This window comes from Centroberyx gerrardi, chromosome 2, assembly GCF_048128805.1.
Source record: "Centroberyx gerrardi isolate f3 chromosome 2, fCenGer3.hap1.cur.20231027, whole genome shotgun sequence".
NCBI classification, from domain to species: Eukaryota; Metazoa; Chordata; class Actinopteri; order Beryciformes; family Berycidae; genus Centroberyx; species Centroberyx gerrardi.
Genome location: NC_135998.1, coordinates 22,729,106 through 22,745,876, shown reverse-complemented (window position 1 = coordinate 22,745,876; position 16,771 = coordinate 22,729,106). Strand labels below are relative to the sequence as shown.

The 16,771-nt window shown below is 44.6% G+C and overlaps 1 protein-coding gene across 5 annotated transcripts in view; it reads right to left on the bottom strand.

Moving 5' to 3' along the window:
• The window catches only part of rapgef1b (Rap guanine nucleotide exchange factor (GEF) 1b), a 48,949-nt gene that overhangs the window by 12,186 nt on the left and 19,992 nt on the right, over positions 1-16,771 (bottom strand). For 3 of the 5 annotated variants that reach the window (XM_078287152.1, XM_078287139.1, XM_078287149.1), the window contains exons 2-10: positions 8,742-8,887; positions 7,860-8,038; positions 5,522-5,678; positions 5,214-5,302; positions 4,950-5,108; positions 3,475-3,589; positions 3,029-3,215; positions 2,351-2,881; positions 1,416-1,618 (exon numbers count right to left, since the gene is read on the bottom strand). In XM_078287152.1, the coding sequence (XP_078143278.1) occupies positions 1,416-1,618; positions 2,351-2,881; positions 3,029-3,215; positions 3,475-3,589; positions 4,950-5,108; positions 5,214-5,302; positions 5,522-5,678; positions 7,860-8,038; positions 8,742-8,887 (1,766 nt within the window). The remainder of the gene's footprint in view (positions 1-1,415; positions 1,619-2,350; positions 2,882-3,028; positions 3,216-3,474; positions 3,590-4,949; positions 5,109-5,213; positions 5,303-5,521; positions 5,679-7,859; positions 8,039-8,741; positions 8,888-16,771) is intronic. The other 2 variants (XM_078287144.1, XM_078287147.1) reach the window with 2 other exon arrangements.

Genomic DNA, 16,771 nt, shown 5'->3' with positions numbered 1-16,771 from the left:
AATGACTTTTTTTTTTTTTTTTGCAAAGCTGTGTAAAGTCGCCAAAGCGTGTAAGCCTGGAACATGGGTTTATGGAGGAGGCAAACAGGCTTATTCCACTGGGCCACTAGCTCATCAAGTCCAAAACATGAGGCCAGATTAGGCCTTGCGGCAGGAGCAGAGGGGAGTACAGTTTGACTCTCCACTCAGACAACAGAACGATGAAAATAAAAGCCCGGGATACGGCTCTAAATACACAGCGGTGGTGGCAGAAGGAGAACAATGGACAAAGAGAAAGAAGTAAGACTCTCTCCGAGGTGGCCTGGGTGAACGGTGTAAAGCCTGCCGCTCAGTGACAAAGTCTATTTTCTGTCCGGGGCTCTGATACAGCTATACCCTGGAGCAGAATGTCATCTGAAGTTCACTGTCTTCAACATGAGTACTAAGCTCCAGGGCCCACCAGTGATCAATTTTTAAAGGACCAGCTTGTCACTGCCAAATATATGTCTTTGGCATTAGTGAGAAAAAGGTGTCAAATCTGTTCCTAAGTGAGTATGCCATCTAATTTTAAGAACCTAACATCATTATTACTTCAACTATGAAATAGTCTTGGTCAGACAAAACATGGACAATTTATTGTACATGTATTGTAGTGTGAATAAAATCCAGTTTGTAATGGTCGGTCTACAATGGTGATCATCAAGGGTTTCATCCAAAACTCACCTCTGCTAAAATATGGGCTAATGGGCCAAATGACAAGGCTGGACACTGTCTGACCTCCCCAGCTATGGCCTATCCTACTGGTCTCTCTCTCTCCCTCTCTCTCCATTGACTGTCTGTCAGACTGTTGTCTCAATTAACCTAGACGCCGACCCAGATTAAGATAAGTGGACTGGATCTGATGTGGGGCTGATAAAGGCGGGTCTTATCTCCCAGTGACAACCGAACACCACCATACACATAGATGTCTGCTGTGTCACAGAGAAGGTGAGGGAGAGAGATAGAGAGAGAGTCAGGAAGAGGGGCTGAATAGGTGAGAGAGATAACAAGATAGGAGCAGGCTCGAGAGAAAATTGATGAGGATTACCACTGGAATGCAGTTTAGCCCCAGAATGCAATCTTCTCCACTCTTTCCCTCCCAGCCAGCATAAAATGTGAACAAATGGGGATCTGCATCAAGCTCTACTCCAGAGGGCTGTTTTTAGTTTATATGTGTTCAATTCGGTGGAGGTGAAGCTAGTGAGACTGTCCTCCGGTGTCGTACAGTCTTTGTTTTTCTCATCAATACTAGCCCCAGTAGCTTATGAGAAATTCTGGATTTCCCCTTTTCTTTTGAAAAAGGTAATCATTCTGGGTTTGGGATTCTGGAGGCAAAGACACAAAGTTGCACAGAGAGTGAATGTGGATGTGCGTAAGTATGCGTAGGGGCTTCTCACCAGCTGCCGTTGTTTGGGGGGCAAGGCCGGGGGCAGCAGCGGCTCATGGACCGAGTCAGTGCTGCTGAAGGAGTCGTTGAAGCCGTAGACCTCCTGGAAGCGCTTGTTGCGCTGCTCGTAGATGCTCTCGCTCTGTGGCGTCTGGTAGAAGACGGAGGGCTGCGGCTCGGAGTAGTCTTCCACAAACTGCATGTACTGGAGGACTGGAGGAGGGGGAGAGAGTAGATCACATATCCTTTATTGTTCACCATGGTTATGGTTAGTTTGCTTTGAATTCCAACCAATTCAGGAATAAATGTTTCTGTTTTTTTCTTCAAAAGGTTCATTTATCCTATCATGAATGAAACAACTGAATTAATAAATTTATAAATTTCACTGTTCATTAAATTGATCCCAAGACTCCACTTATGTCATATTTCGCAGGAATTAATACAAATGTTAAAATAACATATCAATTGTGAATTCATGCACACATTTACTTAGAGTATATAGAAAGAATATGGTAGCTATATTTTTAGTTGTGAAAAGTGTGTGAGACAGCAGGAATGGGCGACTTCATGGAATGACATAATACAGTAGCTTGGGAGGAAGTGATGTAATAGGTGTGTCAGGAAATGACCAAACGTTGCCCTCTGTGCCCCTGGAGCCGGACCCATTGTAGCACATCCTGGTATTCACTTCCTGCCTCTATTCACAGTGGAATATTTCCTTGACATAAGCTATGCTTGAATGAACTGACTACAAAGTGCAGCCAGTGTCCAAATGTCCCTTCCTAACTCAACCTCATCCCTTGCTTCATTCTTCCCTTCATTAGTCTCTTTATCCCTCCCTCGCCTTTGTGGCCTCGATTCAACCGTCTCGTTTGAGGGTCTGTCTCCTGCCTTCCCTGCCCTCGCTCCCTCATTATGTCCGTCCCCCCTCCTCCTCTCACTTACTGTGTTTGCTCTTCTTTTCTGGCAGTGGCGGTGGGCTGGCGGGGACATCTGCATTCTCGCTGGCCATGTACTGGGCAACAAACACGCCCCCGTTGGTCTGGGGCATGGGCGAGATGGGCGTGAAGAGGGGGAAGGGAGGCGTAGGGTGCAGCTCCTCCTCTGACAAGTTGTCGTATTGGGAGGGGTAACGCTCGTACAGCACCCGCGACCCGCTGCTCCCGTCAGGGAAGGGCGAGACCTGGGTGCTGCGCCGCTTCTTCTGGGGCAGGGCAGGAGGTGCGCTAATACGGGATGAGTGTAAGGGGTTCATTTGATTGGGCTGGGGGCTCCAGTATTCTGGGACCTGCTGGGGTGGAGGAGCACTGAAGCGGGGATGTGAGGGATGCTGTCCGGGGACAGGGGAAGAGGACTCGCTGTGAGACTCAGGCAGGGGGCTCAGGCACCCTCCCACTGGGGCGGGGGGCAGGTTGTCCCCCACTGACAAGTCCTGGTGGAGGAAGTCGTAATCTGGGTCGTAGTTCTCTGTGTTGTCTAGATGGGTGAAGAAAGAGTACATATTAGATATTTCACATCAAACCTTGGCACTCAACACTTTCACAGCAGGTGAAAAGGAAGAAGCAAACAATATTCATGACCCAAGGCACATTAGCAAAGGTGTGCATGTCTTTGAATTCTTACCAAGAGTCTCACAGCTGGTGTTGCGAGAGCACTGGCCGCTGTCCTGCTCCAGGGAAGAGAGCTGTTCATCAGACTTGCTGAGCTTCCCCATGCTGCTGCATGGGGAGAGGCGCGGGGAGTCACCCCCATATGACTGGCTCCCCCCGGAGAAACGCCTCTGAAGGAACTCCTGCTCATAGTCCTGCTGCTGTGCATACAAAGGAAATTAGATGTATGCACACTCCACTTTCTTATTGGTTAGTTTATTTTCTATACATTTAGTTACTGCATTGATTTGTGTTCGTGTGGCCTTAAACCGAAATTGACATTTGTTACCCAATACAGTCTCCTCTAGTGTGGTCTAATCTGATATTGATTGATCAATTGGTTTAGTGGTTCTCCTCCTGTGACAGGTGACTGGGCCATAATGTCTAATATCTCGTCGTGAGGTGGGGTCAAACTCTTACCTGTCTGTGTACACTGCAGGGCAAGCTGGAGCCGCGGCTCATAGGGGCGACCACTGCCACCCGGGTGGGTGAAGGGGCGGACTGGCGCTTCTTCGGGGGCAGGGCTGGTGGAGGACTATTGACAGATAAACAAAGACAACAGAATAAAATAACAGGTAGGTAGGACGTTTTTTGCCCTAAAGCAATGTCAGTATGGACGGAAAGGCAAGCACGCAGAACACACTTTCTCCGCCATGTATGCACACACAAATCCATGTATGAATACATGAACACACACATATCATCCCTCCTGGAGATAGGCAATAGCGAGATGAAAGTGAGGGTGTCTCATGATAGCCTCTGTCAGCTTTGATATGAAGCGTTCCTGCTTGTCAAACCTAAATTCTCTCAGTGAGTTAATACCAGGTCAAAATGGGGCAAAGAACAGACCGCCACTGGAAATAAGGGGCCATGATGTGGAGGCCAGCGAAAGACACTGGATAGGTCAGTCACACACTCTCATGCACTGGACGGTCCTCTGATTGGATGATGAATGCTTCAGTAAATGCCAAGATGACACAAACTTTGGGATAACGCAAACATGCAAGTCAAAGCACTTTCATCCAATCCAGAAGGTTTATGGGGGTCTAGGTGGGATGTCATAATGGAGAGGGATGATCCTAAGAGCTGACATACTTCTCCTTCTGGGAGGGTCTCCTTTGGCCAGCGTCAGCACTCAACTGTGCTCTGTTCCCAGAATCCACAGAGAAACCACAGATAAAACAAATGGAGAGAGAGACAGAGCAGAAAGAGTAAGAAAGGAAGAGACAGACCACCAAACAAACCAAAGTGTGCCATACCAAAAGAACTAAAGAGCGAGAGTAGTCAAGGATTTTAAGGAGTCGAGGATTTTAAGCGTTTGGATACCGGCAGCAGGATCACATGGAAATTACTATGTAAATGCATCACAAAATACACCAAACTGGTGTATCTGATTTTCAACTCAGAAATGTTCAATTCATTGAAAATGAAAGAGAAATATGGAAATCCCCTTACACTCCCACATCCTACAACCCGGCTTTATTCCTCATTAGAAGTATGTAAAACATTTACAGAGAACATATAAAAAATTTCAACTTCTCATGAAACAGGAGTACGATGAATAAATACAGCACTGTAAAACGGAGCACTTCTGCTTTCGTGACCGTGGTACAAAAAGGTACGCAATGTTCTCTGTAGCTCTCTTGGTTCTCCGACATCAACAAAGAGGGCTACACAAAGTACTCAATTGATTTAAGGTAAATGAACAGCTAAGTCTGGTATATCAGCTGGACAACTTGCTTATCTCAGCAGCTGCAGCTGTGAGGTTATGTGGAAGCCAATACCCACACAGAGTCCATTTTTATTGGAGGAGGAAATGAAGAGAAGATTCATTTGAGAATATTACAACGCTGCAGTTGGTAGTGTGTGCACAGCTGTACCAGTGTCTTCCTCACCTGAGCTCCGCCATCTTGGCCTCAGGAAGGGGAGGTTTGGGAGGGGCGACGTCCTCATCTGGTATGTCAGAGGCAGCCTCTGCAGGCGTCGCTGCGGGAGCCGCCTTATTCGAGATCTCCTGCTCCCGATCTATCAAGGGCATCTCTGATGACGCACTGCTACAGACAGAATGAAAGCTGTCTGAGTGACTGAATGACTGTGTGTGTATGTATGTCTGTCTGTGTGTGTGTGTTTGTATTCCAGAGCGCACACGTTGGACTCACCTCTCCGCCGCGGTAGCAGATGGTGCTGGTTTGTTAGGGGTGGTCGGTGATGGCTGCTCCTGTTTCTCTATGGTCAGTTTCACCAATTCCTGTTGATAGAAACACAACGCAGCCAGCCTTAGTGCCTCCTCTATAAAAACACTGCAGGAGGCCACAGTCGATAATACCAAACAAAAAAAAGGCATTTCTAAGTCCCTCTCTACAGATGAGTGAGTATTCAGCTTCTATTGGGGTTTAGTAGGGGAATACACAGGAACGATGTGGTTGGATACTATCCCCTGCCTTCCCTCTATCCATGCAGAACCCACCTTTACTCCGTCCAGCACTGCTTTGATGACACTGGTGACGGCCACCACGTTTTCCTTGTCCTCCAAGTCAATGCCATCCAGCATCACCTGGTCTGACCAGCGGATAAGGTTGGCCAGACTCTGGTACACACGGTTATGGCAGGAAGACAGCGCCGAGCTGTTGGAGGGTGGGGGAGATAGGGAGGGGGGTGGGTGGGGGAGATGTGATATGAGTAGAACAAAGAAGTGGGAGAAAGGGAGAGGGATTCAGGAAGGAGAGAAAGAAAAGTGTCATATGGAATAGACAGAAGTGATATCATAGACAAGGGGTGAAACAAGGTGGAAACCAGAGGTGCAGAAAGTAGAATGATTCAAGACATCAAAAGAGAGGGGTGTGGAAAAGAAAAGGAGGGGTCAAACATGTTAGACGTGAGAACAATTACATAAGAGCAAGAAAATATAAGAACAAAGACATCCATCTATCTACCATCTATTAAGCTACATCTTTTGGGGGGGGGGGGGGGGGGTTTGCTGAGGAACTGTGGGTACAGATGACTAGAAGGTGGGTTGGAAAAAGCTTGTTTGTGGTGGTGCTAACAGGAGAATGTGTATCTGTACAGGGAGGCGAGGCGTCGTGCTGCTGCTGCCTGTAGTGAAAGGTGCGTTCAGAACCAACCCTAGGGCGTGGCCAGGCCTGTACCAACACGCTGCAGCTGATTCACAGCACTGGAATATCTGTCCACTGTCTCTACACAGCTTAGTCCTAAGGTAAGTGGGAGACGTCTGTAGCTAGGGGAGTTAGAAGAAGGGTTTTAGGGATGGGGAAACAGTTGGAAGGCTGGAGAGGTTTGACCTAGAAAGAGGATGCAAGCTAGGGACTGTGGGTTACACTGACTGGAAATAGGTAGGATACTCTATGAGTCTTCAGCTTTGAATGACCAGTCAGCATGACTCTAGTCCTACAGTTGTGGTGAGACATTGAGACATGAGTCTACAGGATCAAGCCTTAAAAGGATACACTAACCTTTTGGCAAATAAGCACTTTTATCAATTTGGGATTGTGTGGCGAGAAGACTGGTAGGAGTTTCACCTAGTTTTGACCTAGTTGTTTGCCCAGTATTGATTTAGATCACTACAGAGCAAGTTAACGTTTCAGTACACTGTGCATGTTTACCAGATGACACAAGCATCCTCTAAAAAGCACCTTAGCACACTATTAACACATAAAGGTGAAACTCTGCTATCAGTCTCTTTGTCACACGGTGACAAACTAGTTTATTTGCCAAAAACGTCTGGGGTTTCCTTTAAGAAAGGTTGTGAGTTCACTAGCTAGCGGGAGTGATGTTCAACTAAAGGGGAGAGATGTATTGGTGCCCTAAGGCTAAACACTAAGCTAGTGTGATTTGGTAGGGTTTGACTCCATGAAACTGGGGTCAAACCCTCAGCGATGGCTGCCTCTCAAAGACAGTAACATCCATCCATCAATCACTCCTAAACACAGGACTGTGAGATACAAAGCGTGTCACCTCTGACCTCCATACCTTCATCTGCACTGACTGATGGAACAAAAACAAAGAAAGAGAAGTTCTAACATGTCTGACGCTCATTCCAAGCTCCGCCAAGGTTCCTTACACAGAAAGGGTATACTTTACCAAGAGAGGCACTAAAATGAACCAACTCGTTCTATTGCTAACTAAAATGAAATTCCCCTCATTCATTCCCCTCACAAAAAAGCCACATTCCTGATAAAGTGCCACACCAATAGTGATAAATGAATATAATGCAAAACGCTTCAGGTATCTAGTCTGTACACTTCCAGTAAGCCTTTGGGAGAGGGATGTCCTCTGACACAACATTTTATCGCCACAGGACATATCAGCAATCTTCAGAAGCTGCTCAGTGAGAGGTAGGTCATATCGTACCAGTTCTAACAAGTCCTTCATGCATACCAACTATTACATGGACTATGTCAAGACGCAAGAATGATAAAACTGAATTGGCGATGTGTACATAAAATGCTATCTTATAAATTATGACATCCACGGGGAAAAAGACAGCATTCTGAGAGCAAAGAGAGCAGTTAGTAAAAATACAGACTAATGTCTATTTCCAAATATTTCCAAAGAGTTCTATTCCACAACATTTCTATTGTGGAAAAAAGAAAACATTAAAGATCCAGTTTGTGCAAGAGACTTTGTCAAGAAAAGGACTTAAGATACATACTATCCATTAAAAAGTACAAAAATGTTTTGATTTTGTGCCTCCAATTCATTTTAGGAACAAACAGGAATAAAACCATTCAAATATTGGCCTAACTTTTACTTCCAGTATCTTATAAAAACAAAAACGTATGGCTCACCTGTGCTGTATCCTGGCCTCGACCTGAACCAGAGGCAGGATGGCTTCCAGTACCTTGCTGGCCGAGCCTGGCAGCATCTCCAGCACCTTCTTCTCCACCACCATTTTGTCCACGATTGTCTTGAAGTAACGCAGGGCGCTGACCACCTCCTTCTCCTGCTCCTCCAGCCGACTCACCTTCTAGAGGGGGAAAAAAACAACCCAAAAAATTCCTAATCAATAACATCGTGCAGTACTTTGGAATTGAACTACATAACTACTTAGGATTATGATGATAATGCAGCAAATTTTACAAGCTCTTTAACCCTGTAAATGCATCCACCATAAGCTGTGTACAGAATGTAAAGCCAATGCTTAGCACCATATAACCCATTTAGTATTTGGACCATCACAGGAATCTAGCCTCTAAACTATGGTGCTATAATCCCCTGGTCTGTCCCGGCCCACAGTTCAAAAACCATCCATCAAGTGATGTGGCCTGGAGCCATCTTGGTACTATAGCAACGGGGCTCTATCAGTGATCAGCTTCTCCAGTGAAGGGCTGCTGGGGAATACACTCATTACACCAAAAGCCTTGAGAGGCAGTGGAGGAGCTCATTCAGGAAACGGCCCAGTTCCATTCATGTCTTTATAGGTCCAGACACCTGCTGTACCACAGCCAGCCACCACAGCGGCTGGGAGGCTGTGGGAACTCGCAGGGAAACTTGCGCACACACAGACACAATGGAAAATGGCAGCACAAAGCATTAGACAGGAAAACAACGGTCTCACAAACAGGCAAACAAGTGCATGGAATAGGTGGGAAAGAGATGAATTTCCCACGATACACACACACACACACACACACACACACACAATTATTGGCACACAACCGCACACACACCTTGTTGACAGGTTTCTCGGTGCTCTTGACTGCTGGCTCGGGCTGCAGTTGCTTGCCCTTCTTGGACGGAGTCCTCTTGATCTTGGGAGAGTGGAACTTGTCCATCAGCTTCATGGTGAAGGAGGACAGATGGGACCGTTGCGAGTCTACGGATGGAAGGAAAGAGAAAGAGACGAGTGGTCAGTCAAGGAGGAGAGATAACAGATACTAGGAGGGAATAGAAATGAGACAAACAGACGGCATAAGCACATCGATAATGTTGATACACTGACTTAATATGGCCATAATGCCTCTCACTCCAGAGTACGTTAAAGTAACTAGCCTAACACTGTTTTGACCAGAACTGTCAGACTGGTATTTTTCTCTAAGGAGATGAAAGAGAACAACAGAGCTTTTATCAATTATTGGTTATCGCATCCACATTTCCTCTGTCCTTTCAGTCCCCACTGATAACTCTGCTGGGCAGGCACCGTCACCCAGCCGCTTCTTCTAGCAGTCCAATATGTCTGTGCACACACATACACTTGAGCACACATGCATCCACACAGGCATAAAAGGAGACAAGGAGACAGCAGAAGAGGCTGGACATAATAAAATCGGTCTAGTTAGTGTTGAGATGGAAATCGCTTTATGGTACATAATTGAGAGCAGCTTCATAATAGCAGAGTCATTTAGCAGAATTTCCCGTGCCCACTGATAGTATCTAGGGAGAGAAGAGTTCCCCACGCCGTTAATCCCAGGAGAATTTACTGCCCGCTCACTGTCTCTGGCCCCCTCTCCCACCGCACCAAACAGAATCAGGAGATAAATACTAATAACAGCAGTGTCAGCCAGCAGGAAACGTGGGTTTTATCAGTGACAAAATTACACCTCTATCTGCTATAATCTCCCCTCCTCAGCTCGATGACAGCAGGATTTGGCATTCCACTGCCATCAGCGTAAAACACTGAACAGTGAATAGCAATCAACAGCAGGAAAACACCACGTACTGGACGTCCAGCTGGGCTGCGCTTTCATCTGCACCATCGATCCACGTGCCCCGCATCTATCCACCCTACTGTTCTCTCTCTCCATCCCTAATCCTCATCATCCCTCATTCCAAGTGAAAGCCAAAGTGCTCCCAGGCAGCCAAGGACTACTGTGTGTTTCATTAAAAATGTTGATGAGAATGCTTCCAGTAGAGTTTCCTCCCGACACAAATGTGTGTGATGAGGCACTCTCTAACAAAACATTTGTCATGACCCCTCAGGCCCTCCTTATATTACATTGTATTTCTTACGTTATCTTAATGTTGCGAGGGGAAAAAAATCAACATTAGTTGTTCAAAAGAGGCGTTAGTATTTTATTGAATCAGCTATGGGTCATAAGTAACTCACTAAGGTTACTGGGAATTTAATCACCATTTGATCTGGGTCCAAACACGCAAGCAGGTCAAATCACTTATATTTACATAAAACACAAAATGATGCTCCTAAATAAACAGGCCTGCTTTTTCAATTGATACAGAAGAATGACAAAAATGTTAGAAGATGTGTGCGGGACAAACATAGGATTTATGTGAAATTCATTATTAGCCTAGTTATGTCACTTCAACAGAGACAAAGATGCTGTCTGATGAGTTAGAGAAACCACACAAACCCCTCATCACACCAGCATCACACCGAGTGACAGAGAGATAGTGGCCTCTTCAGGGAGATTAGGCTATAAATAGTTTGTTTTCTCTTTACGCCACACCGTCAGTGGAGTAAAGAGATAAAACGGCAGCCAGTCAGCCAGACAGGACTGAGGGAGAGCACAGGGCTAAGCGAGAGCTGGAGTAAGAGTTAGAGAATCAGAGTCAGCCTGGTGACTAGACACAGTAAAGACCCCAGGGAAGGGGACAACATGCTCATCTCAGCCTGTTCCAGTAGCTGTCTGGATCAATAGTCTGCGACTTGAGATGTTCCCGCACTCAACAATCCATACTTCAGCACACCTTGAATAGCATCTGAATAGCTTAGCTAGGGCTGATGATGTGTAAGGCTTTTCTATACCCTGAGGCTATACATACCTGTGGCATCCAGCTTTGCCGCTCAAAAGCCCGTAGGCTATACTGGCGTGGTTTCACTTTATGGCTATGCCTGCAGAGGGGACCATGTGCTTTTGATTGTACAGTAGCCTCCATATGAATTTAGTCACACATAATCTTAGCCCTCTGACCCTGTTGCTCCCTTATTACTGGCACTAGTACAGGGGGCTGACATCACTAATACCCAGGACCCAATCACTCAATCACCGCTCGAACAGGCCCAGAAGGACTGTGTGCGAGGTTACAGCTGTATTCCACTGTCCCTGCCCAGAGTTGAGAGGCGGTGACATCAGCTGTGAGTCACCTCCATGATCAATACAGCTGGCCTCATACATCATAACTACCCCCGTGGCTCCGCTGTTTATCATGCACTCGAGCACACGGGGCCGTTTCCCAAGTCTCTTCTGCTCTCTCTCCCTGTCCAGTTTGCTACACCCTTCCCCCCTTTTCTGTTTGCAGGGAACGGAAACTCCCCCTTACTCTTGGGTTCGTCTGGCTGAGCCTGGAAATGACATCATCAAGAGAGAGAAATGAACAGAGAGAAAGTGTGTGTGTGTGTGTGTGTGTGTGTGTGTGTGTGAGAGAGAGAGAGAGAGAGAGAGAGAGAGAGACAGAGAGAGCGAGAGAGAGAGTGAGAGAGAGAGAGAATACAATGTATTGTAAAGTGCTCTGTCATAGTCATGTAGGCTATTTAGCAACCACCCTCCACTCCAGGCCAGCCATCACTCCTGCTCTCCCCAGCTGCCTGCCTGCTGTTGTCCGTAGTTACGAGGCGGTGATGTCATCGGCTGTAATGTCTCCCTGACTGAATCTGACTGGTCACGGAGCGAGTGAAAGAGCGAGACAAGCCACACAGTGAAAACACAATTTTTTCAGCTGGTCAGGCCAAAACAAGCCTGTGCACTCTAATAGCCGACATCTTTTACTGTTTTACTGCAGAGCATAACCTATTTTCTTATACAATGTGCAGTATTTCTTCGTAGCCAGTATGTGGGTTTTCACTGACTTCTTGAGTGGATTAGGTGGCAGGCCGATGCCAGTGGGGTGGGTGTTCACGCAGGCTAAGAGGGCTGAAGATTATCATACAGTGTTCTTATTAATACATAGCCTATTTGTTTAAATGGCATGTGCTTTAGAAATTCTCGTTCCATGGAGAGCTGAACACACACTGCCGCCCTGAGCCTCGCTACGTCACATCACAACATCACAGTCACTTGCACACACAGTGTACAGTTGTGTGATGTGCGTACAGAGTTAACATTATTTGAGTGACATAATAGTAAAACAGTATGGAATGAAGAGTTCATATTTTTTATTCCAATTTGGGATTGGTAGCAGAAGTCTAATCAATTCAGTTACAGATGTAGTATTTTTAGGGTGTTATTAAGGAAGTATGAATGAGAAAGTAGGAAGCAATAGGATTGTTAAGAGGAAGTGGTTATGGACTCAACGGTGATAAAATCGTATGAATTCTCAACCCAAGAATAGAGAGTAAACACTTCCATTGGAGGCATTTAATTGCGTAAATACTTAACTGCTATGCAAGGCCTTGGGGACATTTAAAACAAACACCTACTCCAGCCTGAACAACTCTTAAACAAAGCCTGGGAGAGTTCTCACACAAATCTGCAGTATAGTACGGTCCCCAGGAGCCTTTCAGTTACTGCTGGATTGTCTCAAATCTTCATATTGCACTGAGCAAATACACACACATACAGCAGGGGTGGAAATTAATGGGGTAAAAATGCCTTGGAAAGTGTATGCGATGCACCTGAAGTTTAATTTTTATGTGTATTTCACCCTGTTTACATCTTTTGTCACTAGCAAAGTGTGATTGTTGTCCCTCATAGACTTCCATAGTTAATTCAGTTGTAGAAAAGCTATAGATGCAGGCCATCCAGGTACTTACATAGTATAGCTAACTCCCTAGCAATGCAAGCAGTCCAGGGTTTCCCCTACCATACAGGGTTCCCACACCTTCTTAAACATCAAATTCAAGGACTTTTCAAGGACTTTCCAGGCCCAATTCCCTCAAATTCAAGGACCCAACACGGCATAGTTTGAGACACGGATCAAGGTTTATTACTGTTACAACACTGAGAATTTTTATAATGAGAACTAGCAGGCTTTACAGAAGCTCACAGACAACAATTAAAAAGAGAGAGAGGCTTGAATGTGTGAACACTTCTCAACTGTGCTGTGTTACAGTGATGGCAGACTATGTGGTCTCTTGCCTTCAGTTGAACTTCAATTTCTATTGCACAAAATATATAAATTCAAGCACTTTCAATGACCCATGTCTATTTATGTCTATTTTCAAAAACTTTCAAGGCCTTGATTTCTTTTTCTCAAATTCACAAACTTTCAAGGATTTCAAGGACCCGTGGGGACCTTGACCATAGTACAGCCCAAGAGCACCCCACCACGCTATCATGATTCTCCAATAATATGTTTAAAATAACATCTAATCTCAATTCATGTTGGTTTCTAAACACAGCCAGGGCTTTCCCTGCCTATCTATCACTTAGGTGGGCCGCCCAAGTGATTTCTGCCCCTGCTGGATTAAAAACTGCCAAAATCCTACCCAAAATGCGCATCTGGCATCTTAAAAAAAAAACAACAACAAAAAACTTTTAGTTTCGTCATCTTTATTGCAGTACCATCCCTTTTGGGAGGTTCGATCTAGGCACGCTTGGGCTGTTTATGTCATCACACCAGCTCACCCCGGCGTGCAGTGACACCTAACAACAAACTCTACTCACTGAGAATACAAAGTTGTACAAGGTCGTGCCAGTTCAGTGACAATACAAGGTCGGATTTGACAGCGGCGACTACACTACAGCAGAGCAGGAGATTGAAATCTACGTAGCCCCTGGGGGGCCACTTGGTGGGGGGAAAAGTCAATGTGGAAATCTGTACTTGGTTTTGCAAACTGTGTATACGGTTTGGCAATCTGTCTCCTCAAAGTATCTTTTCCTGCAGCAAAAGGACATTGTTAAGTTTGCCACAGATAGCTAGAATAACACAGGAGGTTTGGCTATTTGGTCTTCAAAATGAAAGTGCAAAATTTGATGTATGGCAATTTTTTCCCACTCTTGTGACTTACATTTGCACAATTTTTTCTCACTCTTGTGACTTACATTTGCACAACAACCTGGAAATAAATTTTAGACAAATGTATGATAAAATTGTTAAGATGATTTGGCATCGGCATCATCAATCATATTGATGCTGCTACCTTGTTAGAGCTCAGCAAACGTGTTGCACATAACAAATTTCATCATATATTTCAGAAAAAAAGCCAGACAAATATGTTAAAATTGACATACAGTATAGATTAACATCATAACACAGTAACAAAAATACAAAATAGATGTTTAGGATGTGGGTACTGTAGATCAAAATGTATGTGCTTGAGATGGGAATCTATGAGTGTGTTAGTAGAGTGAGTGCACCATGTAATTTCCTGCGAGAAAGGGCCATTTTTAATGACACTTAATCACAATTTTTTAATCTGAACCAATCATAGAGCATTGTGCTTTGTCTGAGACCCACAGCTTTCAGAAAACTCACACATTTAATGTGAGCCTAGTTTGTCACAATATTAACCTTAGCCTATATGCTATTGAAAAATAGACCAATCTCACACTAGATTGGCTACAATATTGTTGACAAAACTATCATCAAAACTAATCATTCATTCCCTCAAAGTGAAGGGGCCTTCTTTCTATTTAAGTACGGTATGTTTTTTCTTGTTTCAATTCTTCTCACTGAAAACTCCAGTTGTTTGTTTGTTTGATGTGCAGCAATGCCTGCTGTGTGTTTAAACAGAAATGCCTTTATGCTACTGAACGAACTGTTGGAAAGGGAATTTTTCAGGTGAAGCTGATCTTGGCAACAGGGTCTGCTGGCCAGCTCCAGCATGACAAGTATGGCTTTTTTTTTTATATATATATACATATAACATCCTAATACATTTCCAACAATTGGTCTCCTGTAGAAGGGAAATCATTAGTGCACAACATCAAAATAAGAATTGGCAAGCCAAATGGTGATTAATATGGATAATTCATAATTGGCAATAGATAAGGTCTTCAGTGATAGGTTTAGTGGTAAAGAAAAAGAGGGAGAAAAGCTGCAACTGATGTTTTGAAAAACACATTGCATACATATTTTCTATGCAATGGTCTAGCAGGTTTTTCCTGTAGCTGAAAGAAAAACCTAGAGATTTCATTATCGTGGACAACTGATTAAATTTGCAAGAATAAAATTCAATACAGTGAATTAACCTCACAGAAGCAAAGCAGACATGGCCTACAGTGGCATGTAGTGACTGATAAAGTGTGGGAAAATTTCAGGAACGCAAAGTTAACGCACAAGCGCAGCAAGTAGAGCCCATGTGTGAGCTCATGTGTGTGGCGTGAAGCGTCTCAGTGGATACGCAGGTCAAGTCTTGACCTGTTGTGGGTACTGCATCTGAAAATTCATCGGCCAAGTGGTTGGTCCTACTGGTTTACAATCCATTGAAACTATGAAATAAAAAAATAAAAAAATAAACCTAATTTAGGTTTATATTGCATAGATTTATAAAGTATTTAATTTTCCAAGTGGCCAACCACAGTCCTGGACAGGAGATAGAGAGAATATCAGGGGGAAATCCCGGGATCCTGGTTTCCGGTAGCGATCCCTACACTCAACACATGAGTGGTGACATACGAGCTTGTCCAGATCTGACTGAAGGACTGACAGGCTTCCTGTTCAGTACAGGTGTGATCTATACAGGACAGCTGGCCGGCCCCAGCACCGCCCCCATCCTCAGAATAGGATGATATGGGTGGAGGGAGCTGACTAGGACAGGATACAGGAGAGGCTGTGCTTAAGGTTACACACACAGCTGTCACCTCCTGCTGAACTCCTTAAGTAATGGCTATTTAATGGGAGTGTGTGTGTGTGTGTGTGTGTGCGCACACATGCGCATGTGGACTTGTTGAGCCTGCTAAAAGATGTCACAGAGGTCGCTGTGCCAGCTGCTAAGGAGAAGGAGAGTTCAAAGAAAAGCAAGAGGCAAGGGAGCGAAAGAAAAAAGCATCTCCAAGTGGGTGTGTAGGGAGACAATTAAATGGGGCTGAATCAATCTGCTCAACAAAGCAGGTCTCTTCATTTCCTAGAAGTACACATTAGTTGAAATGATGTGTGGAGAATGAATGGATTACCTAAACGAGTTAGCAATCTGTTCCTGCTCTCTACTAAGTGACTGTGTGTGTGTGTGTATGTGTGTGCATTAGGGCTAACTCTCTTTTTCCTCTGTGGCTACCTTGGCTGCTGGTGTTCAAAAGCCACTTTACCTTTGTTTTAACCAAACTAAGCACAATCAAAATTTACCAGCATTTGGCTGGTGGATAGTGTTAATTTCCCGCTGCAGTGTGAGTGTGTGTATGGAAACATCTGTCTAGTTACATTGCATGGAAAAATCCAGAATTAAATGACAAGAATCAAATTAAAGGAATTTACATAGCCATTAGTGTTCCTACAAACTGTTCCTAAGCTCTTTATATAGAATATATATATATATTTTTTAAATATATATTTATTCCATGACTTCTTTCTATATTACTTTTATTTCTTTGTAAAGCACATTGCGATGCTCTTTGTATGAAATGTGCTATATAAATAAAGTTTGGCTTGATTTGACTCTCTACTCACATAGCAAGCATATATAGCTATAGACACACTTACTGTATTGTTACTGAGACGGGCTGGCTAATGGCCTCACAGATGTGATGAGAATCTCCCTCTCTGTCTCTCTCTCTCTCACACACACACACACAAGAGTGACGCGTAGGCTTAATGTGGCGAGAAACACGCATTTCTGCAACCAGCATATTACCATAACCATGCCTGATACAAGCTACTGCTATAAATGGATGCAGACTTTCTACCTCGCGTCAACTCTTGACTATAA